Source organism: Zootoca vivipara, chromosome 12 (assembly GCF_965207765.1).
Source record: "Zootoca vivipara chromosome 12, rZooViv2.hap1.1, whole genome shotgun sequence".
Taxonomy (NCBI): Eukaryota; Metazoa; Chordata; class Lepidosauria; order Squamata; family Lacertidae; genus Zootoca; species Zootoca vivipara.
In genome coordinates, this window is record NC_142595.1 from 31280714 (window position 1) to 31307848 (window position 27135).

General features: G+C 45.0%; 1 protein-coding gene across 2 annotated transcripts; it reads right to left on the reverse strand.

The window, feature by feature from the left end:
• Positions 1-1487: 1487 nt before the first annotated feature.
• LOC118094502 (von Willebrand factor A domain-containing protein 5A) lies at positions 1488-26488 on the reverse strand. Of its 2 annotated transcripts, none has more exons than XM_035135010.3 (18): positions 26377-26488; positions 22223-22319; positions 21797-22005; positions 21153-21375; positions 20215-20387; positions 17665-17779; positions 16161-16342; positions 15729-15817; positions 14971-15115; positions 14452-14531; positions 14259-14373; positions 12667-12831; positions 12408-12511; positions 11522-11727; positions 9633-9818; positions 8464-8615; positions 6607-6730; positions 1488-6106 (listed from the first exon to the last, which is right to left on the reverse strand). In XM_035135010.3, exons 2-18 carry the CDS (start codon positions 22260-22262, stop codon positions 6027-6029), a joined length of 2388 nt encoding a protein of 795 aa, XP_034990901.1. In that variant the 5' UTR covers positions 22263-22319; positions 26377-26488; the 3' UTR covers positions 1488-6026. The 2 variants fall into 2 exon arrangements, with proteins under 2 accessions (XP_034990901.1, XP_034990900.1); XM_035135009.3 differs by having other exon boundaries at positions 17590-17779.
• Positions 26489-27135: the final 647 nt, after the last annotated feature.

Sequence of the window (27135 nt, forward strand, 5' to 3'; positions counted from 1 at the left end):
AATCCAAATTGTTGAAATTTGGACGTGGCTTCAACATGGTGCAGTCAATGTAGATTGACACATGTATACCATTTGGGCCACTGGAAACAAAATGTCTTGTGCTCAGAATCAAACCAAGGAGCAAACAGAAGTACAGCGGTGCCTCGCTAGACAAATTTAATTCGTTCCATGGGTCAATTCGTATAACGAAAAATTTGTCTAGCGAATCCCATAGGAATGCATTGATATATTTTTTTTGCCCATAGGAACGCATTAATTGAATTTCAATGCATTCGTATGGGAAACTGCGATTCGCTAGACAAATTTTTCGTAAAATGAATTCGTCTAGCGGGGCAACCTCCGCTCGAAAAATCTCGTTAAGCGAAAAATTCGTCTTACAGGGCATTCATCTAGCGAGGCACCACTGTAAGGGCTTGAGAGACAAACTGTCCTCCCCCCAAAGATATGTGTCAATGAGCTCCCACACCAGTGGTATCTTTGGATATATAACAGCTTATTTTTACTTATTGTATTTTCTGCATTAAAGGGAAACACAGATTAAATGCAAGCAAAGTGCATGCTAGCCATTTGATGATGACGTTGTGTGGATGCTGTGAAAAACATTTGTGCATGAGCGGCACGGATTCCACAATAAATCCCTATCTGGAAGCATCCCTGGTAAGGATGGTGCAGGGTTTGACACACACACACAAAGTGGTTAAAAGGAACCAGGCATATTTTGCTTAAAGAGAAAAGAAAACGAAGCAGGGATAGGACGGCAGTTTTCAAGAATCCGAAAAGCAGGTTGTGTAGCTTTGCATGCCAAGAACGACTAAATCATGTGCCAAGGAAAACTAAGCTAGAAAGCGCATGCTGCATATTAAAGCTCAATTAAACGAAATGTAGGACATTTCCCCTCACCGATCATTCTTAGCACAGCCTTTGAAAAAAAAAAGAGTCAACAAAAAGACGACTGTCATGAAGAGGGTATGTTTGCTGTAGCAGTGAATAGAGATAGAAAGTCCATTAAAGTGACAGGGGCATTGTGAAGCAGGTTGGGGGAGGGCAAGCAAGAGGTCTTTTGAGCCGGGCCCTAGATTTTCTGCTCCTTCCCCCCTTTTTAAAACATCAAAAAACAAAAAAAACTTTACTGACAGGGGAGCTGGGCTCAGAGTGCTGTTGAGACCCCAGCAATGTCTGTGATGACCGACCTTGTTGCCCCTCAGACTGAAGGCAAAGTCCACCACCTGCATACTGTGGCCTGGCCAGGAGCCAAACAGATTCATGTGACTTGCAGGCCTGGTCTACGCACAGCTTTATAAAAGTAGACAAACTTGTCTTTTTTGTTTGTTTGAGAGGGGAAAACCTATTTTTGAAAACAGCAAATAAAAAGAGCAATGGTTTCTCAGGGTCACAGACAGAACAAGGACCAGCTGGTTCAACTGACAAGGAAGTGGATGTAGGTTCTCCATCGGTAGGAGAGAATAACAGAGGCCAACCAGAGAATATTGAGAAGCAAAGCAGCTAGTAAGCCTGATCTTTATTAAAGCTGTTGCAACAGGGTGCTCCCCTTACACGCAGGAGAGAGGAGGACGACCCAGAACCAAGGTGTGCCTGCCCTTATGTAGAATTTTCAAATTGCCCACCCTCAAACTCCAGACCAATCCCGGAAACATCATACATACAGCACAGAAGGCGTGTAGCCAAAGACCGCCCCCCCAAACATCATACCTACATCACAGAAAAGGCGGTCTACAACAGAAATTTGAATGTTGTTTTCCTGTCTGCCAGGTTATCTTATAATGCCTTATCTAATCGCCTTTTCTGGTAGTCTGGCCATTCCTTTGAGATGGCAATTACTTAATTCCTGAGACAATGGGAAGGTTCCCTCACCCCCTCCCTCTGAGAGAAATATTTGGTCAGTTTGGGAGTTAAAATGGTTTCAGGACTGTCTTCCTGTGAGACATGTGATTTATATATTTATGTACGTGTTTGCTTGGTACATTTATGAACATTTATTATATATATATATCTATATCTATCTATCTATCTATCTATCTATCTATATCTATCTATCTATCTATCTATCTATCTATCTATCTATCTATCTATCTATCTATCTATATATATATATATCTGACCTTAAAATTCTTATAACATTATAAAACTAGAAAAATTAAGTTTTCAAAACAATAATTACCATGTGGTTAGGGTAGATCAACGTGTCAGTGTCCACTTATCCCCAGTGTAAATATGACATATCAGCAAAAGTCAGAAATTGAAAGATAATTATAGCATGTACACGAAAATCGATTTCAGACTTGAAATCAGCACTGAAAGAACATATAAGAACAGTTGAAAAATCTCATACAACAGAAAATGAAAAAAAATTGTTCCCCAGTGATTAGGCTGCACGTTGGGTCACACTCACTTGGAAAGAGGTCCCATGGAACTGGGCGAGACTTGAGGCGCAGGCCTTGAAAACTGGGGTGGCTGAAGTCTGGGGGGGGGCATTATTGAATACATTTGGAGCAGGTAACTCTTGGTATTTAAGACAAGAGGCACCAGAGTCTTCCCAGCAATTCTCTAAACTGCTATGTAACATCCCTCTGCAAAAAAACTCATTGGCCCCTCTAGGAACTAGCAAAGCGGTCACTTCATGTGAAGAGCTTTGGGTAGGCCTTCAGCCTTCAACTGGTGTGCTGAGATCTGCTACAGGGCTGCAGTCTGGTGGGGGAGAGGCTGTAGCTCAATGGTAGACCATCTGCTTTGCATGCAGAAGGTCCCAAATTCAATCCCCAGCATCTCCAGGGAGAGGTAGGAGAATCCTGTCTGAAACCCAGGAGAGACACCAGGAGTGTAGCTAAGACTGAGCTAGACGGACCAATGGTCTGATTCAGCGCAAGACAGCTTTACTGTGTTTCTCGATACCAAAGTCAACAACATCACCCTATAAATATACAGTGGTGCCTCGCTAGACGAAATTAATTCGTTCCACGGGTCTTTTCTTATAGTGAAAAATTCATCTAGCGAATCCCATAGGAATGCACTGATTTTTTTTTTACTTTTTTTGGCCATAGGAACGCATTAATTGAATTTCAATGCATTCCTATAGGAAACAGTGATTCACTAGACAAATTTTTCGTAAAACGCATTCGTCTAGCGAGGCAACCTCCGCTCGAAAAATCCTTTCGTTAAGCGGAAATTTCGTTAAGCAGGGCATTCGTTAAGCGAGGCACCACTGTATAGTTAAAAAAATACCATACAATATGTATGTTGTGGTTAAAGCTGGACTGAAGACTGCTGAAGGAAGTCCACCAGAATGCAGAACTGAAGAAACCACTGGGCAGCTTAGGATTTTCACGAGGCATCCTCACTAATAAAAAAATCCAGGCGTGTGTACTTGAGGAATGCCCAACTCCAGTTTTGCCCTGTGCCTTTCAGCCATGAGCCATAAATAAAGCCAAGGAAAATTACTCAGCCTTTGACACTGAACAGCTCAGATGAACAGCTAGGACTGTCCTCTATTGGAAAGGGTGCCTGGTCAAAGTCTGGTGTAAAGATACACAAACCATGTTGGGATCTTGAAGTTGCCAATCAACAATTAGCTCCTGAGTAGCAGAAACTGGGTCACCTGGTCAGCCATCTGTATTTCTATTTGAATTATAGTAATTATTTATAAATCTGCCTTCTTTATAAATCATCATGTGCCAATTTTATGCAAATATTTTCCTTTTATTACTTATGCATTTCCACTTTTCTGGAGAGGTACAAGTGGCCACCCTAATAGGTTGGCTGCATACAGCAGAGAACAGAATTCCCACACCTTATAAGAGTTGTGTAGAAGAGGGGATTTAAGCAGGAGTTGCTGGCATGACAAGCTACATTTGCTGAAATTCCCTCTCCTACCCTCTATAAAAGGTACAGGGGGACTGCCTTCTTCTGCATTTAACCACCTTAGGGTACAACTACATTAAGTGGGCTCACAAGTTACTGAAATTATCTTGTCCTCGGGTCAGGCATTTTATTTGATCTCCCAAACTCAAAGTCCTTTGACCAGCTTAAGTGAGCTTTGGCAAAGTTTGCCTCCTATCAGCTGTGTGGAGGAACTGCCCGTGAAATGTGGCACCCAACTGCAGTAGGAGTTTCTGGTAGAAATCCCATTCTGGTTGCCTTCACAGTTGTTCGGTTAGCAGAGGCTAATTGTGGAGGAATAGAAGAGGGAACACAAGGGGATATAGAATATATAGATCTTAAGGAACTTGGAGAAGGGTGCGAAGAATGGGGTGCAAGGAAAGCTAACACATAAACTTCCCATTCAACCTGCTGAGTACTGGACCAGGCTGGCTGTATGCACAAATGGTTGGGCTTGTTTTCCTCTTAAGTTCTGGTATCTCAACAGTTGGTTATGCAAAGTATTCCTGTTCATGCTCAGGACACTCTCTAACAGCTACATCTTTCTATCTTAATATACTTGTGATCCCCGTGTTCTCCAGGCACAGAGTGCCATCTGGTGGTCCAAGCAATGCTTGCCTGCTTGGCATACAATTTCTTCCAGCCTGATCAATTTGGTGGTCTCTGTGCGGACAGAGTTTGCTTGACGAAAAGCATAAGAGGAAGTTATACCTTCCAATATGACCCAGTTCCATTCCTTGGTAAGAGTAAAATTAGAACATAAGACCATCACAGGTTGATGGCGAGACTTTGCTCTGTCTGAATCCATCTCAATTTATAGACAGGGGTCATGCTACAGCTACAAACCAGCACCATTCTGCAAAACAGCTCCACTGAGCTGAAAAGATACAAAGTATCTGCTTATCTATAAATCACACTACAGGATTTGCCAATTGCTTGCAAATACTTTCAATCAGTTCCTTTCCCCTCATTGAAAACTTTGTCTGTTGACAGCAGAGATGGAACATAGGAATACCTGCATCACTGGGCAATTACCCTTTCCCCAATTTGCAAACTTAAAATTGAAAGGTTACAAAATGCAGATCAAAAACTCAAAACTCTGTATCAGTGCAATGTAATATGAAAACCAGCATAAAACGTTATAGGTGTCAAAAAGACCATAATGCGCATGGTAAGCAAGTCCCTTGGAGGACATTTCATAATTAGCGCATCACCACTGAAAAGGCTCTCTCTGTACTGGCCATCATCTGTCTTGCCTCATTAGGTGGGGTAACATGGAGAAAGGGTTCTCTGATGACCCTAAGGACTAGGCACATAGAGCTACAGAAGACAGTCCTTCAGTTAACCTGGCCCAAATCCATTTGGGGCTTTAATGGTTAATGACAGCACTTTAATTGGGCTTGGAAACTGACTGAGCTGGTTCACATGTAACACTAAGTCAAACTATGGCTGGCCATGAGGATTTCTGGGGTGATGGCGGCTGCTGCTCTGTCCTGCTGCTGTGGGCTAAGCAATGGTTTGGGCTTAGCAGGTCATTCAAACATGCTGCTGTGAATTAAGCCATGGTTTAGCTCAGTGGGTTGTTCAAACACGGCCCTAGACCAACCGCAAGCTGTTAATCTAAGTGATCTCAGTTTAATAGCTCGTGGTTTCTTTGAGGAAGAGAAACTTTGAGCTTGGGCCTGGACAACACACTAAGCCAAATCGGAACTCATAACAGTGCAGCAGCAGGAGGAGGAGCGCAGCAGCCACAATTTCCTCTCCAGGAACTCTCACATTCCCACTTACATGTTGAAGAGAATTGTCGCTTCCACAATGAAAGACTTTCAGCACCCACCTATACAACATTCATTCTCAACACATCCAACCCTCTCCTCTGCTGTGTACTTGGCCCTCTCCCCTTCTTAAGGCACACAAAACCTTTGATTGATTGATTAATTAATTAAATTAATGTAAGGCAGCTCAAGAGGGAAGGAAACTCCAGCGCTTTTCGCAGCGAGGCTATGGCAGCATCAGAAGCAAGCACACAGCTTGGGATTGATGGGAATATAGCTGGGTACACTAGGAGGGGGGAAAGAAGAAGAGTGAAGCAGAAACTTCAGTTTAAAAGGCACAAGGTTGCAGAGAGAAACTCAGATTTCAAAAACGTCCGGGCTCACGCCGCTTCCAAGCATTGCATTGCCGGCCTTTACACACTCAGCCAGCTGAGGCCCTGCAGACAAAACAAATAAGCAGAGTTAGCTAGGATCTATCAGTGCCGCTCATCACACTGCAGCCTGTGCACAAGTAGCTTTCCAACAGGGTTGCTCATTTCTCTCCATTCTATGCCCTCCCCGTGATGGAAAAATGGGGACATCGAGATGAAGAGTGTGTGCCATGATAGTGGGACCACTGCCTTCTGCATTAGCATTTGTTTGGAGAAAATATCTATGGCGGGAGCTAGGGAGTAGCAAGCTGTGATGCCCAGACTGGAGCTCTAGTGGTGGGGCAGGATTTTTTCCTTCTAGTGTGGATGCTAAATTCACAGGAAAGAGGATCGGGCTGGACCCAAGTAGGGATGAAATAGCCCTGCACATCAAATAAAAGTTTAAATGAAGCATTGGTTGGACTGGGGAACAGAAGTTCTGTCTCATCTTCAAGCTTCAGCCTCTCCATCATTCTTCCTCACACCATCCTAAGCCCGCTCGCATCCAGCTGCTCACAACAACTCACCTGTGGTTGCATGGAGCCAGCTGAGAGCTTTAGCTTCCAGTAACTCCCACTCATCCTTCTGTTCCATGGCATTGACATGGAGCCATAGGATGGCCAGCACTGTCGCCCATGCGTTCGGGGCCACCTGGTAGCGGGAATCAGGAGTCAAAGGAGAAAAACATTGGACCCTGGTCACTCACTGGTCCTGCACAGGCATGGCAATTCTTAAGCAAAATAAAACCATGGTTGAGTGTGACATGTTGTTATAATAATAATAATAAAATAATAAAATAATAATAATAATAATAATAATAATAATAATAATAATAATAATTTATTATTTATACCCCGCCCATCTGGCTGGGATTCCGCAGCCACTCTGGGCGGCTTCCAACAGAAAAATAAAACACAGTAATCTATTAAACATTAAAAGCCTCCCTGAACAGGGCTGCCTTCAGATGTCTTCTAAAAGTCTGGTAGTTGTTTTCCTCTTTGACATCTGTTGGGAGGGCGTTCCACAGGGCAGGCGCCACCACCGAGAAGGCCCTCTGCCTAGTTCCCTGCAACTTGGCTTCTCGCAACGAGGGAACCGCCAGAAGGCCCTCGGTGCTGGACCTCAGTGTCCGGGCAGAATGATGGAGGTGGAGACGCTCCTTCAGGAATAATAATAATAATAATAATAATAATAATAATAATAATAATTTATTATTTATACCCCGCCCATCTGGCCGGGTTCCCCCAGCCACTCTGGGCGGCTTCCAACAAAACAGAAATTCTAAAATACAGAAATCCATCAAACATTAAAATACAAAAATCTATCACACATTAAAAGCTTCCCTAAACAGGGCTGCCTTGAGATGACTTCTAAAGGTCTGGTAATTGTTGTTCTCTTTGACCTCTAGTGGGAGGGCATTCCACAGGGACCGAGGACATTTAGGGCTTTAAAGGTCAGCACCAACACTTTGAATTGTGCTCGGAAACGTACTGAGAGCCAATGTAGATCTTTCAAGACCGGTGTTATGTGGTCTCGGCGGCTGCTCCCAGTCACCAGTCTAGCTGCTGCATTCTGGATTAGTTGTAGTTTCCGAGTCACCTTCAAAGGTAGCCCCACGTAGAGCGCATTGCAGTAGTCCAAGCGGGAGATAACTAGAGCATGCACCAGTAGACAGTCTGCAGGCAAGTAGGGTCTCAGCCTGCGTACCAGATGGAGCTGATAGACAGCTGCCCTGGACACAGAATTGACCTGCGCCTCCATGGACAGCTGTGAGTCCAAAATGACTCCCAGGCTGCGCACCTGGTCCTTCAGGGGCACAGTTACCCCATTCAGAACCAGGGAATCCTCCACACCTGCCCACCTCCTATTCCCCACGAACAGTACTTTTGTCTTTTCAGGATTCAACCTCAATCTGTTAGCCGCCATCCATCCTCCAACCGCCATGTTGGAACTATGGTTACAATTTAGTGACAGCCAAGGATATGAAGCCATGGTTTGAAGCAGGTTTGAAAACCAGAGTTTACCTTACTGCTCATTCAAACATCATTTCTATGGAGGAAGCCATAGTTAAGGCAGTTTCTCCAACCTTTCTTACAAGATGAGAAATAAGCCTCTCCTGTATCTCATTCTACATGATCTCTACAGAGGGGCTTTTGCTTGGCAATCTAAACCCTATGGCTTCGTATGTATGTATTTATGTTTGTTTGTATGTCTGTATGTATGTATGTATGTATGTGTGGCAGAAAATTATGGTTAGTGCTACCACATTCCCTTGTTATGTGCCCCAAAATAATGAGTGGCCCTTTATATCCACAGGCATCCAGTCAGATTGCTGTTGCCACTCTGCTCCCAGTATATGCCACTGGTTCTGCCACAAAACCTACCTGGGCAGGTGATTTGCTTGAGATCTCAGCCTCACTCAGGCCTAGGATGCTGGCCAGGTCAGAATCAAGTGGCCAGGAGCCATCAGCATTCTGCAGAGATACCAGGTTCAAGAAAGGAGATTCCTTTTTCTTGGGGGTGGGCTCAACTTCCACTGCAAAAGAGCCATTAAAAATATGATCAACTTTAAGGCAGCTAGTTTCCAAGTGAGACAGCTGAATGCAATCTCCCTTGAACAGCTGACACTGAGGAATAAAGAACAAGGGAGCTCCATTACACTTGGTACCCTGTTTGCATGTTTTGTGAAACTCTCTGGCTGGAAGCAGAATGCTGGACCTTTCATCTGACACAGAAGTGTAGTTCATATATTCTAAGGGCTTGATGGGTTGACTACTTGGGCTTGCATGCTTGCAGGAACAAGTACAGTTGCAGTATATTATGTTCTTGTTATATCCAGTTTCTATCAAAAGATGGGAGGAGGTATTCTGCACCAGCTGAAGCTTCTCGGCTCCTGTACAAAAGGCAGCCCCACAGCGTGTAGAGAAGGCTCCTAACTCAAGGTTGCTGAGAAAAGCATGGATTCCTTCATTGCATTGGCAGGACAAGTGCACTCCTTTCCATTAGTGTACATAGGACAATAGGCATATTGTTTCTGAGAGCTCATCTACACCTTGTTCTCCTTGCTGCTTTCCTCTGGGGAAACCCATGGTTTAGTACTGAATCAGAACAAATGGAAACTGAGTCTTTCATGGATTGCTGTTTGTTCCGATTTACCACTAGAGAGTGGGTTTCCCAGGGAAAAGTGGCAGGCAAAGGCAGGGCCTTTGTAGAAAGCACAGGACAAACAGAAAACCACTCAGACTCATGTTTTCCAGGCACGGGGCAAGCAGAAGTGTGGATGAGCACTGACTCTCCCTCCTAACTGGACACCTTATCACCACCTGGCAGAGAAGCCCTCGTCCTGCATTTAAGAAAATTCACCAACATTGACACTTCCAATATGTGTTGACCGACTTTCAAGCGATTCCTGTCCAGATACTGATTTCGACGGCTGAATCCCAGCAATGTTCAGGAAATTCCAGACGTATGGCAACCCTAATGTAGCTTGTCTATTAGTTCAACATATGTTTCCAGTTTCCACTGTTTCCAGTATCTGCACTGCATCCATTACCTGAGGACGGACTGCAAACAGATCCCACACATGCAGACTCATAGAAGCAATCTGCAGAGTAAGCCATGGGAGGAACTGGCATACTGCACATCATAGCCATAGGTGCTGGTGCTGATCGTCTGCTTCGATTCATGCTCATTCCTTGCATCACAGCAGGTCCACCAGGTGCTGAAAAGGGCAATAGATCTAGCAGGAAGAGAAAAGACATAGTTCATGTGATTTTTTTTTGGTTGCTGCCTTCCAGGATATAGCAAGTTTATTTGTGTCCTCCAACGAGCTCAGGGTTGTCTAGACCTTGACAGCAACTGCAATGAAAGCCCACCTCTCTTACAGTTCCAAAAGAATTGTCCAGACTTCACAACAAAAGATTTGTTGTCTATCTACTCCTATCAGATGGTTACAGCAGTCACAAAATTAAAAGACGCCTGCTTCTTGGGAGAAAAGCAATGACAAACCTAGACAGCATCTTAAAAAGCAGAGACATCACCTTGCCGACAAAGGTTCGTATAGTTAAAGCTATGGTTTTCCCAGTAGTGATGTATGGAAGTGAGAGCTGGACCATAAAGAAGGCTGATCGCTGAAGAATTGATGCTTTTGAATTTTGGTGCTGGAGGAGACTCTTGAGAGTCCCATGGACTGCAAGAAGATCAAACCTATCCATTCTGAAGGAAATCAGCCCTGAGTGCTCACTGGAAACACAGATCGTGAAGAGAAGACTCCCTGGAAAAGACCCTGATGTTGGGAAAGATGGAGGGCACAATGAGAAGGGGACAACAGAGGATGAGATGGTTGGACAGTGTTCTCGAAGCCACCAACGTGAGTCTGACCAAACTGCAGGAGGCAGTGGAAGACAGGAGTGCCTGGCGTGCTCTGGTCCATGGGGTCACAAAGAGTCGGACATGACTAAACAACAACTCCTATCTTTACTTTGGCCTAGGAGCACACTTCTCCATCTCTTGAACATCCACATCTTACTATATGCATTAAAATGTAAGGCTGTCATCATGCAGTCCCCATTAGAGAATTTTCAGTGCCTCATCACAATCCTGGATTTGCATGGAGTCAGGGTGGGGTAGGGGAGCAAAGGAGAAGACAGGATAAGCAACACCAGTGGCTATGGCACAGGGGAGAGAAGGCATGAATACTAACAGGGGGAAAGTGGTTCTAAATAACACCAGAGGTTTGAGTAAAGCAGGGATGGATAAAAACTATGTTATTTTAAACAATGGCAGAGGTTTGAGTAGCATGAAGGGGAGGAAGCTGCAGTTTAAAACAAGGTTTGAGTACAGTGAGAAGTGAAAGAAGGAAGAAGGGAAAGGCACCATCTGCTATTTCGTCTTGTTAAAACTTAAAAAATAAGACCCTCAGTGGTCCTCCATCCCTGCTTTACTCAAACATCTAAGGGAGGTATGAAGAGTGGTGGCCTTTTCAGTGGTGGCCTCCCTCATTTATTGAATGCTCTCCCCAGGGAGGCATAACATACACTATCACTAGCTGTTTGTAGGTGCCAGAGAAAAAACATTCTTATTCATTGAGGCCAATGGATCTTAATTTTAGTGAGGTGTGTGTTACGAGTTGGATGTGAATTTTTAGCTGTATTGTTCTTGTTTTTTAAAGTTGCTGTGAGTTTCATGTTTGGAGAAAAGCAGCTGATAAATAATGATAATAACGATGATCATTTTGCATGCAAAATGCCAAACTACTGATGACTTGAAAGGGAACTGATTTGAAACTGATCACAGTATTTGAAATGAGCTCCCTGAAGGCGCAATCAAATCCTGGTCATCTGGACAAGTTCTGCTAGATGGCACTAAATAGATGTGAGGGCATTTGACCAAACTCTCCCTTAGTGACCGGGGCTATCACACAGTACATCTCCTTGAACTCACATGGATGGGGAACATCTCGGCGGGTGAGGGGCCCTTGAAGTGGCGTGCCCAGCTCTGTGTTAATTCCCACATAGGCGGTCTGCGAACACACTACCCCTGAACTCAGGCTCGTCTCCAGTGCCAGGCGTTGCTTTTCCTTTTCCTTCTCCCCAACCCCCTCCAGTTCCTGCAGGAGGGCCTGAGCCGCCAGACGGTGAACAGGGAGCCTGCAGAGAGGGAAAACAGGGAGCAGGGAGAGAAACCGTGGGACTACTTGGCATGCTGTAAACCCTTTAATATATTCTATAACCCAGCTTTGCCAATGGACAGGGAAGACTGGATTTGGATGGCCAACTCGCTTGTGAATCAGGAGAGCATTCCACAAACTGGGGGCCACAGAAGAAAAGGTCTGTTTTCGTGTTGCAACCTTCTGGACCTCTCATGGAGGAGGCACATAAAAAAGGGTGTCAGAAGATAATCTCAGAGTCCAGACCGGTTCATATGGAAAGAGGTGGTCCTTGAGGTATTGTGGTCCTGAGCTGTTTAAGGCTTTATAGGTCAAAATCAGCACTTTGAATTAGGCATGGAAAGTAAATTGGTAGCCAGTGCAGTCAGACCAGAATCAGTGTAATATGCTCAAATTGTCTTGCCCTGGTGAATTCTGCACTAGCTGATTTTTAAAACTTGAGTATGTTTGAAAGTAGGGCTGTGAAATTTTCTAGGTCTTCTTGTTTTATCTTTTGTAAACTGCTTGGAGGGTTGCTTTTTTTATATAGATTAAATTAAACAAGCAAACAAATAGTAAGATGAGAGCTTTCCAAATCAGCCTGGAATTACAGAAAGCACATTGTGTTTGTCAAAAGCTATGGGGTGGAGGGCAGAGGCAATACAATACGAGAAGTCCTACCTGTCAGTCTCCTGAGAACTAAGTGAGAACTTCATCGTTTCTTTGAATGTCTGGTCTTGGAACAGGTACTGAAGAACAACAGTCCCTTCTGTGGAGCCTGAAGACTTTAGCAGAAGAGAAAGCATCAGAATTGGAAAAGGGCAAGAAGCCTTCGGAACAATACATTCTGACATCAAAAGCCACAAATAAAGTCAAGTTTTGGTATTTAGGCTAGGAGAGGCATTATTCAGTAGTTAAGGTCTTGGTGGTGGTTACTTGCCTGGTTCTGCCCACGGATCTGGGCATAAATGAGGCAGCGCTGCCCCTGGAAGATGACCTGTGGGCCTGACCCCACAAGCTCAGCCTTCAGACCAGGAGGCAAGTCCCAGCTCAGAGAGATCCTGGTCACTGCTGGCTGCAGGGCCTTCTTCAAAGACTGCAGGGCCTACGGGAAAGCAAGAATTTTGCAATGACATTAAGAGAATATCAAAGTTCCTGTTCAACTGTCGATTAAAAATAGAATAAAGTTTCTATGTGAGATTGTTTTGAAACTGTGTGAGCAATGCTTGCAAAGAAGTCAGGAGAGGGACTGATGAAGATGCCATGATTTCCCCACAAGCCACTGAACATAGATTAGAAGCCCACTGGACCGACTCTGAGCAACGCAATGACCCTGCCACATAGGGGGCACTAAAAAAGATTGGAATGGATAAGGAGACGAGAGATGCTATGAGAAACCAATTTCTTTATTCCAGCAGAAACTATGGCATTGAGATGGTGCGATGGACAGGCCTTGGGTCTACTTGTGACCCAACGACCAGTCAGAGTTGGGGAGTAGATCAGCCAATTGGGAGAGAGAAAGAGTGGGATTTAAATTTGAAACTGACAATTAACAGGGCAAGGACTGTCAGAAATTGCTCAGGCAGGGATTGCCTGTGGGTTAGACAGGGACCTGGGTTTAGAGATTAGGGGCTTTCTGTCTGGGTGGGCAGACGGAGTTTCTGGCTCTCTGAGCAGGCTCACCATAGGGCTTATTTGTTAGAGGGAACAGGTTGCTTTCAGTAGCTTTCAGTTAAACTTAAGAAATTGAACCTTCTCTGCCCACAGACAATCTATGTGATGGGCGGAATATAAATAATAAAATTATTGTTGTTATTATGGGTAGGGGAAAACAATGGCCATCCTTGAAATAATTACTCTGTCCAGTGACAGATTGAAAGTGCTAAGGTAGTTATTAACCATCTTTGAAACAAAGTATTGTACCTTGCAAAGGAAACCACTAAGCTACAACAACCCCTTTGCATAGAAACAACTAGGCCCTTCTAGACTTGCCATTCTGTGGGTAGATTCAACAGCATACTGGCAGATTCAGGTAGCACAATTGTGGGTGATTTGTGTAACAAACCCACTTCCTCCTCAAATGATCGGACTTCTTGCAATAAGGAGAACAACAGGAAAACACACTGGAAAGCATGAACCTCCCCATTAACAAAGCAGAAGGAATGTTCAACCGAAAAGGAATCTGGAGGCAACCTATGTTGCTTTTGCACAATCTGTTTTCTAAATGTCTCATAAAGAAACTCCAGCTGTAATGCCGCTGGGCACTGCTAGCTGTGTAAGGTTTCAGACATGCAGTCTAGGAGGAGAGTAGAAGGCTGGGCAAATGATCAATCCAAGGATGCAGCCCTTATGACAACTTACGAATTTGGGCTTCATGGATGCTTTGCAGAAGTAAGCAGATGTGCTATTTTGGTGAGGAGGGATCTGGGATTCCATGCTCTGATGGCAGGGAGGGATCTAGCAGTGTCCCTACAGCTCAAAAGAGATTGGTAAGGACCAGCGGAAGAGGAATGCGGAGCTCCTGAGCCTCACCTTGGCCTGCATGCGCTCCTTGCCTGTGATGAATTCAGCACTGCCTCCGGCCGCACGGGCAATGCCTTTGATGAGGGCTGTGGAGGCCCCTTCACCAATGCCAAAGGAGAAGCACCTGTCAGGGAAAGAGGAGGTGAACCTAGGCCAGGTGCAGAGAGCTGCGAGAAGCTGGTTTCCCTCTCCCTTGCCTTACCTGTGGGAGCTGCTGTGACGTCGAACTTCAGCAATGACCTCATCTGTATTAAACACCTCTCCATCCGTGAACACAAAGAGCTAGAGAGGGAGGGAGGGAGGACAGAGAGGTATCAGAACCTATCCTAGTCCCCTTGTAAACAGGGAAAACCAGCCTCACTAACAGCGACCCCCTCCATAGTGCAGCTGACACCCCAGTAGGGCACAACATCGGTGCCAATCAGCTGCAAGGAAACTCTGCTTGCTATGGAACAATCGGGCTCCTGGTAGCTTCTATGTCACTACATCTTATATGATGTCAGATACGGGGCAGACGGGGATGATATTGGGGCTGAAATGGCCTTGGGAGCCAAATTGTGGCACATGCTGGGTGGAATGAGATGCTTCGGTTGAGGGTTCCTCACCCCTGCCATAAAGGAAACTCCTGAGATCAGGCAAAAGAAAGCTCATTGCAGTAACCCTATTCCCAGGCCAGCCCTGAATACAGGAGAACAATGCCAATAACTACAGAACTCGATACCTGGCGAGGATACCCTTCTCGGCATGGCTGGTTGTAAATGGCCTGCAGCGGCTGCAGAATCTCTGTACCCCCCAGATCGGCTTGCAGCTCCTTCACCCGTTGGAGGGACTTGGACATGGTCTCCTGGGTGTATTCTACACTCTGCCTGTAGAGAGTTTCAGAGAGTCAAGGAGGCAAAGGACCTATTTTCCTCCCAAGCTCAGCCAGTTCCCCATCAGGATGTTTTGTAAACTTCCCACAACACTCCACGTTTCCACCAGAACCAGCTGTTTAATTGCTCCCCTAAAACTCACCCACTCAGGTGGATACCCCTCCTCTCATCAGTCAGTACCCAGACTGCGCTAGGCCTTACCAAGGACAGAGAAAAGATATGTTTACTCTGCAGCTAACAAGGAGGAAGAGAAACAGCAGGACTTGGAAGGCACACATGGGGAAGAGGAAGATTTGAGGTAGCCAGAGAGGAGGACAGAATTTCTAGGGGTCCAGGATATGCTGCTTTGCAGATAAAGTTTAGAAAGCAGCTTGCGAAAACATCCCTTATGGTTGGGAGAATTTTTTTCAATTCCTTGGTTAAATCTCTTGGCGCGCGCGCGCACACACACACACACACACACACACACACAAATATGAATAATCATTCTCATTGACCTCAGAAGATCAAGGAGTGTATCTAACACCCTGTTTTATTCTTTACCAGTGCCAAACATATAAACAGGTAGAGAAGTCAGAAAGTAAAAGGTCTGTGACAGTACACTCACGGGTAGAATGAGTCATAGGTGGATCCAAAGCCATAGATGTTGAAGTAACATCCCAGAGGGAGACTCTTCAGCAGGAGAATCAGGGTCTCCTAAAATAAAAAACAAAAGATGAAGCTACCATGGATATCCCAACCTACCCTTTGCAAAGGGTTGGACTAGATGACCCTCAGGGTCCCTGCCAACTCTCCAATTCTTTTATATATATAATATATATAATCCTTATTTATAGTTTTCAGTTATATGAGTGTCTCCACAACTCATGAATTCCAAAATTTTAAACATTAAATCCCAGGAGACACTGTCAAATGCCAACTTTATAATTCTATGAATACAGGCCTTCCCACAAGGATCCATCCACCTCCAGGCTTCCATTACCCTGCCTTCTCCAAAGCACAGCACCGTCCCTCCCTATGCATCCAAACATGTGGGTACCTTGGCGCTCTGAATGCGCATAGGTGAATCAGGTGAATCAGAGCTATACTCGGTGTTGCACTCCATGCTGCCAGAGCGATCCAGTAGGAAGAGGAATTCTCCAGTTGCCTTCTGGCTTGGCTTTGGGGCAGGGATGCTGGGGTACAGAGTAAGCAGAAGAGCTGGGTCCCCCATCAGCGAGGCTGTGTTTCATTGGAAAACAGTAGATCCAATAGGCATTTGGTAATATCCTTTCTTTCTTAGTATAATTTTTATTTGCATTTTTAATACAGAAACAAAAACACACACATCCCATGTCCCCTTCCCTCCACCCACAAATTATACAACTTTCATACCAACCACAACATACAACTAAATACCTAGTAACTCCCCCTTCTACCCTTCTCCTGGTTTATTTTTAATCTTCAAATTTCTTCCTCTGTTAATTTCTATCAGCTCCTATTCTGCTGGATTTACTCAAGACCTGCAAGGTTATTTACTTCTTTATACTGGTTCTTAAAATATTCAATAAACATTTTCCAGTCCTTCTTATACTATTTATCATCCTTTTCTCTTATCCTATTCGTTATACCTGCAAATTCAGCATATGCAAGCATTTTAATCTGCCACTCTTCCCCAGTTCCCTCGTTCTCCGCCTTTGTGACAATAAGATTCTAGCTGCAGTGGTGGCATATTGCAATAAATTGTTTTGTTTTTTAGGGACTTCTGTTGTTACCATTCCCAAGAGGAATGTTTCAGGCTTTTTTAGGAAGGTTTTTTTGGATACCTGAAGGCAGCCCTGTTTAGGGAGGCTTTTAATGTTTAATAAATTATTGTATTATATTTTTCTGTTGGAAGCCGCCCAGAGTGGCTGGGGAAATAATACCTTATTTAATTCATTGGAAATTACTTCCCAGAATTCCCTGATTACTTTACAGGACCACCACATGTGGAAAAAATATCCCTCTACTTTACTGCATTTCCAACATTTGCCTTTTTCTTTTTTAAACATTTTCACTGGTTTGGCAGGTGTTTATCCCCCCCCCCCGCTTGACCTATACATATTTATTAATTTTTGTAGATTTTTATAGTTTATGTCATAAATTATTAACAAATATACAACAAATAGCTTTTCCCAGCTTTGACTTCCCTCCTCCCTCCAGCAGGTAAATTAATTCAATCTTCTCGCATATTATCCAATTTAACTTACAATCACAGATTTAGGATTTATCTCATAACCGCTAGTGTTTTCATTCCTTTATAATTATCCTTAGCATAATCTACAAATTTACTCCATTCTTTATGAAATTTCTCACACCTGGTTTGGCAGGTGTTAAGTACCATCTATGGGTCATTTTCATCATATTTCTTTTAATGCTTAACATGCCGCAAAATTCATATTTACTTTCCACAAATTCTCCCATAGCTGATAATTAATATTATGACTCACATCCTGTCCTTTCACCTCTCAGCACTCTTTTGAGTTTCTGCCCCCATGTCCTCCGTTGCTGTAAGCTTTGCTCACCTGGGGCAGCCCCAGGCTTCCCAGCCTCTAGGAGGGCACTGGGTTTGTGTACATCCTCGTAATATATCAGCAGCTCCACATCTCTGTCAAATTGGTGCCCTTCAGCCAAGGAGACCTTTGGGGTTGCAAAGAGAAGCAGAGTTTGAATGCTGGGCAGAGTTTAAACCACCCACTTCTAAAGAGCTCCCACATATATTTTATGTATGCAACACATTTTAAAATATTGTTACGGATCGAGATCTTTAATTCTAAAATAGTGTGTCATGAGAGATCACTGAGGTTACAATAATCGATTAAAGAACAGATGGTGGAATAAGTATTCGGTAGAGACAGCTGCCTGCTTTTACTCGTGCAGGGAAAGGTCTTGTTTCCTTTCCTTTCAAATCTTCCTCTCAATGTTGGTTTCAAACGGACCATTCAGAGTAAAAAAAAGAAAACTTTCCCATCCTAAGGGGAGTGCTGGGACTTGTTGTTTGTGGTGAGTTTGGCTCTTCAGGTCGACAGTGAAGGCCAGAACCCCCTAGACTAAAGAGGAAGACCAACTTGTGAGGAAGTGGGGAATACAGAAGGATGTATTCCTTCAAGGCAGAGCGCCTTCTTGGTGGTGGTGCCCGCCCTGTGGAACGCCCTCCCATCAGATGTCAAAGAGAAAAACAGCTACCAGATTTTTAGAAGACATCTGAAGGCAGCCCTGTTTAGGAAGGCTTTTAATGTTTAATAGATTATTTTATTTCATTTTTCTGTTGGAAGCCGCCCAGAGTGGCTGGGGAAACCCAGCCAGATGGGTGGGGTATAAATAATAAATTATTATTATTATTATTATTATTATTATTATTATTATTATTATTATTAAAGTTTGGGAGACAACATGTGAGTTGCAGACTCAAAAGTGACCAAGGCAGCCATTGTCAACTTCTCTTTGTACATTAGACACCAAAGCTAGGGATCTCACAATATATATGCAGGTATGTGTGCACAAAGATGTATCCATCACAAACTTAAGTAAGTAAGATTAAGTTTGTAAAGTAGAACTAGAAAAAAGTGATATATTAAGAATATTAAGGATGAGACAGCAAAGACACAATGTTAATAAGAACTCAAAGATTAAGGAATGGTGAGTATTGAGGGAGGGAAGTCACACGGGTGTATTGTTTTCTTTGTATGGTTATTATTTTTGTATTTTGCATTTTTGATTGATCAGTATATATATTTGGAAAATAAAAATAAAAAATATACAAAACATAGATGTATCCATCACAGTTCAAGGGCACAGTCCAGCCAGGCAAAAGCGCACAAAATGGGCACCAAACTGCAGTTCCCAGTCCACTTCCAAAGCTTGCAACATGGGTTGCGGGGGAAGATGCCTTCAGCTTGTGTTCTTAAGCCACAGGAATGCACTCAAGGATCAGGCCTTCTCTCCTCCTTCTATTTGCACTGTAATGCTTGTGTTCCATCCCTTGGTTACACTGCAGTGAAGTTTGCTTATGCATATAGCAAGTTAACACTTGCATCCACTGAGGTTATCACCCCAGGACACAGTAACGGTGGGTGGGGATTTCTGCTTAAAGAAAAGTGGCCAGACCTACTGAGTTGGGCTTGTCATGAAATGAGCAACAATGCAATTAGAAAAATAAAAAAACACTTTAAAGCATTAACAGCATCTAAAACCAGTTATATATCCCTGTAGCAAGCAACCCTAAAGGTTAATCGCAAGGAAGACTTGATGCACCTCAGCAGAGAGCACATTCCATAAATGGGGAACCGCCACCCCAAACACTTTGTCATGGGTCAGGGCCAACCAGGCAGTACTCAGTGATGACATCATCAACAGGGCCGACAGCAGCGCCTGAGGTAGTCCATACTGGGCAAGATGCTATTTTAGGTACATGGGTCCAAAGCTGGGAATAACTTTGTATGCCAATACTGAGACTTTGAATTAGGCTCGGGGGCTCACTGGCAGCCAGTGACTTATATTATTAAAAGGTGCACTTATAGTATATATATTCAGATTATAGGTTCATCATGGGCTCATTCAGGATTTAAGGCAGGCATCCCCAAACTGTAGTCCAAAACATCTGGAGGGTCAAAGTTTGGGGTGCCTGATTTAAGGCCACACCAGACATTGTTTAAAAATAAAAGCAGCCACGCAAGGCCAAAGAAAGAGCCAGTGGTGCTGAAGGAAAGTCATATTCAGGACAAACAAAACAACACTGTTTCCTGCCATATGGTGGTCTCAGTCAGAATTGCCCCCTGCCCACAGCTCCCATCTCACAAACTGCAAGCATGGGGAGGGAGATTCCAAACAGGGCTTGTAGTGGTTGCAAGAGTCAAATGCTCCCTTTCCCAAGCCATGGCCCCAATCCAGTTTACTCTTCCCTTCCCTGTTATTAGTTTACAAAAGAAAACCAGCCGTGTGCGGCTACGTATGTACAATGGCACATCTATGTCAGCCATTAGACCTAACCACAGATTTTGTGTAAAAATTTCTAATGGAGAATGAAAGGGAACAAACGCATCCCTTTTCAGAAGCTGTTCCGTTCACTAGTGTACCTGGGCAATCGTACGGTCTTCTGCCCTGTAGCGCAAGGGCTCAAGGGTGCATTTGGACTCCACACGGTTGATGCCATAAGACGACTCCAGTGTGGCACTGAGGCCGAGGGTGTAAGGAAGCTTCCCCTTGGGCACTCGTGGTATGCTCTTGGTGACATTGCCCCCTTCTGAGCCTGCAGGTGAGAGAGCGAGAGTGATGGAACACAGTGGACAAGTTCTCATGAGGAATAAGGTGGGAAAACTACATTAGCTACCATTACACAATGTGCTGCTATAGCACACAAGGGAGGAAGTGGGTTAAGAGTGGCACTACACTTTGGCTTAGTAGCCAAAGAATGAAGATTCAGCAGCAGAATGAAGATTCAGTATCCAGAGAGTGTACTGTATAATTTCCGGCAGCCAATCTGAATGTTCTTCCCCATTTATTTATTTATTTATTTATTTATTTATTTATTCATTATTATTATTTTAAGAGGCTTGTACATGAAAGAGAAAGGTTGACCGATGAGAGCCCAGCTGGGGATGAAGTACCAATTTTACTATATGGTCAAAGACCTGGTAAAACAACTTAAAACACTGAAATCATGCAGCTTCTAAAACACACAGAGTTAAAATATATGATGACTTCTACAAACCAAGAAACAAGTAATTGTAAGAAAATACATTCATGGGTCTTTACAACAGGAAAGAGAAATCTAGCATGTTTCTGTCATCATTTTGTTTGCGTCAGCCAATAAGAAGGCAAAACCCAATTCAAAGGTCTTTGCTGGGTAATTTGGTAGGATGGGAGTAAAAAATAACTCGTCTCATCTTTATATGGGTTGCATACAAAGGAACACAAAATGTTATAAATCCACAGAGCTTAGGGAAAACAAAGCAGCATTGCAAGAGGCTTGTATGTGGGGCTAGTCTGTATGTTTGGGGGTTCAGGTGCTTACCCTGAGGTGCATAGCGGGGGTTGAGGACAGCAGGCAGGACAAAGCGGATGGCACCGTCAGGCTCTGGAGCCAAGGCCTGGACGTAGGAGAGCTTCAACGTGGCCTCCCCATCGGGAGGGAGGTTACCCAGGCTGCAGGTGAAAATGTCACTGGTGTTTGCTTCTCTTTCAAGCAGGAAAGCCTGCCGGCCTTCAGCCAAGGCATCCTCATATTCCTGCTCTGCCTGGATTGGGTGATGGAGAAGAGAACAACATCAGGGGTGAGGAAGGCAAGGACACAAGCAGGTGTGGTCCCAAGAAAGCATTCCCATTTTAAAAACAGCTGTCGACCAAAAGCTTCCATGCTTTGGCAACTTTACCTTGTGAAAGTAAATTATATGCACTGTAGTATCTACAATGTGACTTCAGAATTCATACAATAGGTTAAAATCACAACCAAGCTGCAGCAGAAGAGGCCAGGAAGCCAGGGTCCCCACTACAAAAACTGGATCTTGTTAGGCACTCTTTCTTTTAAGCACAACATGTGAGCTTCTTGGCACAAATCCTGCTTGTAGGCACAGAGCCCTATCTAGGGAAGCCTCTGCCTCCCTTCTCAAACTGGCTAACCAATGCCAAAGGCCCTGATTCTCCTCAGACCTTCCATACCTGTTTCTTCTCTCGGATCTGGGCCTCAATCCGCGTCCCACCAATCAGGCCCTCAAAGGCGTATACGGCAGCTTCGTCATCCAGAGGGAAGACAAACACAACCTCCACTGGAGTCTTCTCCTCATTGTGGTAGCGGAGCTCAGACACCACGTCAGCCACAAAGCCACGGACCACCACATCCACAGAGATGCTCTTCAATGGCACTGGGGCTAGGAGAGAACAAGGAAGGCTCAATGTCTGGCCCTGTGTACACTTTGGAGAAACCCTCTCCAGTCATCTTGGCTCCCACTACCAGGCCGGTCAGTTATTTAGGATAACTGAACCTACACCATCACATACCCTAAACTAGAAAGCTGTATATTGGCAATTTAGACTTCTTGCCGTTTTGCACCTGCTTAGCTGAATAACTATATGCAGGTAACTTACCAGGTTCCTCGGACTTTGTGACAAGGCCACAGATCATCATGACAGATGACGGTGATGATCTTTGTGGAAGAATTGTTTTCCCAACAATTCACCGCAACTGTAGAAAACAAAGATTAGTTTTTGGCTAAAGCGACAGAGAGCTCAAGTAAGCAAAGCTGACCCTCTATCACTAAACTGCTGGGTGTAATTAAGAAAAAATGATTAATAAGCAGTGTAGATATGTTAGAATACAGGTCACCAAGGTTAAAGTGTGTGTGGGAGTTGAGTGTTTATCCCAAGGAACTAAAGATGGAAAGAGTTCAAGTGAGCGAAGGGGACCCTCTTATTATTTCAACTAGTATCGTGAAGCCCGTTAAATTAACGGGTGCTAGAACGGGAGGCGGAGCAGCGCCGGAGGAGCAGCGCCGGTGGCAGCCCAGGAGAGTCCTGGTTTGGGTGAGTCCGTGCAGGGAAAGAGGCCCCTCATGGGCTTTTCGGGGGGACGGGGACACTCAGACTCGCGATTGCACCGCCCGCTCCGCTCGCAATACCCTCCCCCCTCCTCCTCCGCCCCGCGCACGCTCTGCCTCTTTCTCCGCTTTTCCTTAAGCGTCACAGGCTGGGAGAAAAGGGCTGTAAAAGACAAACTCGCTCTCCTGTCGTGCCCCGCGGTCGAGCGCAGAGAGGGCCAGGGAGGGTTGTCAGGAGGAGGCGTCGGCGGACCAAGATGGTGGCATTGGGCTCCGGGGCCATGGCAGCTGCGGGAGCCAGACCTGGCTCCTCGTCGTCGTCTTGCTGCTGGTCGCTGGGGGGGGGGCTGTGTCCATTGTGCTTCCCCCGACATCGTCGCATCTCCTGCCGTGCGCACGCATGCCCTCCCGCCTTTCCCAACCCACCCGGAGCAGAGCTCACCTCACGCCGGGTGGGGGAGGGGTTGGGATGCGGTGATGGGGTGGGGAACGGCGGCGGCGGGGACGCGAACGCACGTGCTCCATCGCGCGCTCGCGTCACAATCCCTCGCGGTCCCTTTCCCTCTTCCCCTCGCGCCGTTAGTCGGGAGGCGAGGCGTGGAACGGCGGTTTGGAGGGGAAGCCGTTGAGGGAGGGAGAACCGCATTCCGCCCCCCCCCCCGGGCTCAAGGGCGCAAGTGAATGCGCGGGGACAGGGAGTGCGCGGGGATTGAGCTCTGTGTGCGTCCAGTCCCTGTGTCCGTGGGGCACATGCGCAGTGGCGCAAACCCAGGGACACAGGGACTGGACGCAGAGACACAGGGACTTTATTATATAGGATATGGCCATTTTTATACTGTAGCAGCAGAAAATACCTCGTATTGCTCAAAAATTGTACGGAAACTTAAAACATTATAATGCTGTTGGGTGAAAGAGAATGCTGTATACAATTCTGGGGGAAAATGGTAAAAATGTTTAGCTCTTTAGTGGTACACAAATAAGGAAAGGCTTTTCTTGTGAATTCATTAATTGGGAATAAGCACTATTGTTGATTCTTGCAAACTCTATCGTCATCTGTCCTAACACTAATCTTGTTTCTCAAGACTCTGAACTTTATGTAGCCAAAATGGGACCCTCTGTGCTCAAAAGGAAAGTTTCTTCAGATGCAAGGGAAGCTCAAGTTTTGCAGAAGTTCAAAACACCAAGCTTTTTAGAGGAGAGAATGCTTGGGGGAAGGACTCTCCCCTTCCACTCAATCAAAACTTGGGTGGCTAGCAATCCTGTAAGAGGATTCAGTTCCAACCAGCTAGCCAGGATCAGCATTCCACACACTATAACATTTTATGGCCAATTTCACTTACAGATTGCAGGCCACATTTTATGCAATTTGCACCTCAGTTCTCATTTAAAGGTAAAGGACCCCTGACAGTTAAGTCCAGTCGCGAACAACTCTGGGGTTGCTGCGCTCATCTCACTTTACTGGCCGTGGGAGCCGGCGTTTGTCCGCAGACAATTTTTCCGGGTCATGTGGCCAGCACGACTAAGCCGCTTCTGGCGAAACCAGAGCAGCACACGGAAATGCCGTTTACCTTCCCGCTGGAGTGGTACCTATTTATCTACTTGCACTTTGAAATGCTTTCGAACTGCTAGGTTGGCAGGAGCTGGGACTGAGCAACAGGAGCTCACCCCGTCACAAGGATTCGAACTGCCCCCTTCTGATTGGCAAGCCCTAGGCCAGTGATGGCGAACCTGTGACACGCAGAGCCCTCACTGCTGGCACACGCCCCATCGGCCCATTCGCGCTGTTGTTGTTGTTTTTCCCATTTGTTCTCTCGCTCCTCCTCACGGTACAGCTTGTCTCTGCTGTTAAAACTCCGCTGTTAAAACCCGGATCCTTTTTTGTTGTTGTTGCTGGTAGCCAGAGATTGGTTTTTAACCCTTTCTGTGCTGTTTTTTCTGGCGCTTTGGCAGACAATGATTGGGTGTAACAGCGTTTGTTTTTTAACCTGTTCTGTGCTGGGTTTTTTGGCGCTTTGGCAGACTATGTCGGTGCTGCGTGTTAGTTCAAGAGAAGGTATTATTCGTCATTTATTTCTGTTCTCAACCCCCCCCCCAAAGCAAAGCAACACCCCCCCCAAAAAACCTCCCAAACTTTGGTCAGCAGCTCCCCCCAAAAAGCTCAACAACTCTGGGCACTTTGTGATAAATAAGGGTTTTTTGGTTAGGTTAGGTTAAATAATTAGTTTTTGGTTTATTAAATACAGTTATATATTACAATACCTTTTTGTTATTTAAACTATAAATATTGTGAAATTATGGTTTTTTTCTCGAAGTGACACACCACCCGAGTTATGCTTGGTTTTTTGGTGAATTTTGACACACCAAGCTCAAAAGGTTGCCCATCAGTGCCCTAGGCTCTGTGGTTTAGACCAAAGCACCACCCACGTTCTCATTTACCTCTCCTTAAACACGTGACTGCGAGTCTAGAGGGAAGGTTAAAGGACCTCAAGGGGTTACCGTGAGATTCTGTGTTTATTGAGATTTCTTGCCTGCTCCCTGGAGGGGCCAATTGTTTCCCCTACTAGCATTACACTGGTTTACAATCAGTGTTGGGAAACGCCTTCCAATTTCCACTGCACGAGGAAGTGTAGGGCTTGGGATCAGCTACGGAACAGTGCAAATCACTACTCCATAATGCAAAACCACAGACACACCTCATGACTACTGAGTCACCCTTGAGATCAATGACAGAATTAACTGTTCCATAGAAGAGCTGGTCAAAAGTGTTTGGGTTCCTGGGTGGAGCTGCAACAAACACTCCCCACCCTTAGTCAAGATGTGCTATTGCCCAGGCAAGGTACTATGGCACCCAAAGGAGAAAACCGGATAAGCAGAAATTGGTGTAGCTGCCGTCTCTCCCTGGCCATTTTTTTTAAAGCTAACAACTTGCTGTCTTTCTATAGCACACAAATCTAGCTGCCTGAGGTGCTGCCTCACTCTGCCTAATGGTAGGGCCACTCTGCGACTTTCCCCCCACCCACTGCAGGGTACAGATGTCTAACTCTGGTTGTACCATGGGAAAAAACATCCACAAGCCCAGGAGAGGAAGAAGAGGCCCCTGAAGAACTTCTGAAGTTCTTAAGTCTCACCCGACTACATCACAGTCCCAAAACATCTCTTCACTGCAGCAGCACCACCACAGAATGCACCTCTGAGCACATGCAGAGTGCCCGTTGGTGGAACCAACATCCTCAGGCTCTGGAATAAGGGCGCAAAGTTTTAGGATGAGATTACCAGGCTTCTAGGCAGAGTTGTCCACACACGCTACATTTAGAAAATAAAACGGGAGGGGAGAGATCAGACCTACCAACCATTTTCTCAATATTGCAGGAAGGGAAATTCTTAGTGGCAAAGGAAATCGCTGGCTGTAATAAAGCAAAAAGCCCCAAGAAGCAGTGAAGATATGACAGAATATTGATCGCCAAGGTTAAAGAGCGGGTGAGTGGTGAGTGTTTATTCAGAGGGAAGAAAGATGCAGGAAGGTGGGAAGCAAAAAGGGATTTGAGTCCCAAACAGATCCAGACGTAAATACTAAGGTAACGGAAATCCAGATAATCTAGTCGGGGCTGATTTTTTGTTTACAAGAGAGAGAGAGAAAACGATGCTATGACGATGCGGTAGAGACGAGCCCACTCGTAAATCATTTGCAGTAAATCATTTTCTTACCTCAAAGCGCCCGCAGAGCTCAATCGACGTCCTTCTTCCTCGTCTCGCTCTGCAAACAGCGGAGCCAAAGCGAAAGTAAACCTTTCTGAGCAGGATGCAGAGGCACTTCCCGTTACTCCCGGCTCCGCCCCCAGCCAGGGAGTGTCCACAAATTCCTTACTAGATACTGGTGCGTCAATTTTTCCTTTGCATCTTTAGGCCATTTGCATCTTTTAAGATTAAAGTCATGGTGTCCTCTTGTTCTCTTTATTAACACTGTTGGAACACTTGATGACCCCACTGGCCATCTATTTTGTGTGACTCCCAGGAAACCAAATTTAATATGGGTCTAGCAGAGAAATACTCAACTAGTGTTTTCCCAGTCCTGCCATTCTTGAGATTATAATTTGAGCATGTGTAGGCAGTGCTGGTGGCCAAGCTACAAACACAATTGGTTCCGGAAGTCTGTACTTAACCTGAAGTGTACTTAACCTGAAGCGAACTTTCCCATTGAAAGTAATGGAAAGTGGATTAATCCGTTCCAGACGGTCCGTGGAGTACTTAAACTGAAAATACTCAAACCGAGGCGTACTTAAACCGAGGTATGGCTGTATTTTGATTGCTAGGCAAGGCTAACTACTTTTTAAAAGATGTGACTATAATATTTAAAATTAAGTGCAATATATATATACACAACCTCCAATCAACTCTACAATCCATTTCATTCATATACACACACACACACACACACACTAGCTGGCCCTGCCACGCGTTGCTGTG

Excerpts from the sequence above, each read along its gene's own strand:
- LOC118094502 (XM_035135009.3), bottom strand. The coding sequence starts at position 22,262 with ATGATGATCTGTGGCCTTGTCACAAAGTCCGAGGAACCTG. Across the intron at positions 17,780-20,214 it reads AAGACCGTACGATTGCCCAG|GTCTCCTTGGCTGAAGGGCA; the intron begins GTACACTAGTGA and ends GCAACCCCAAAG. Across the intron at positions 14,532-14,970 it reads GAGAAGGGTATCCTCGCCAG|CTCTTTGTGTTCACGGATGG; the intron begins GTATCGAGTTCT and ends CTCCCTCTCTAG.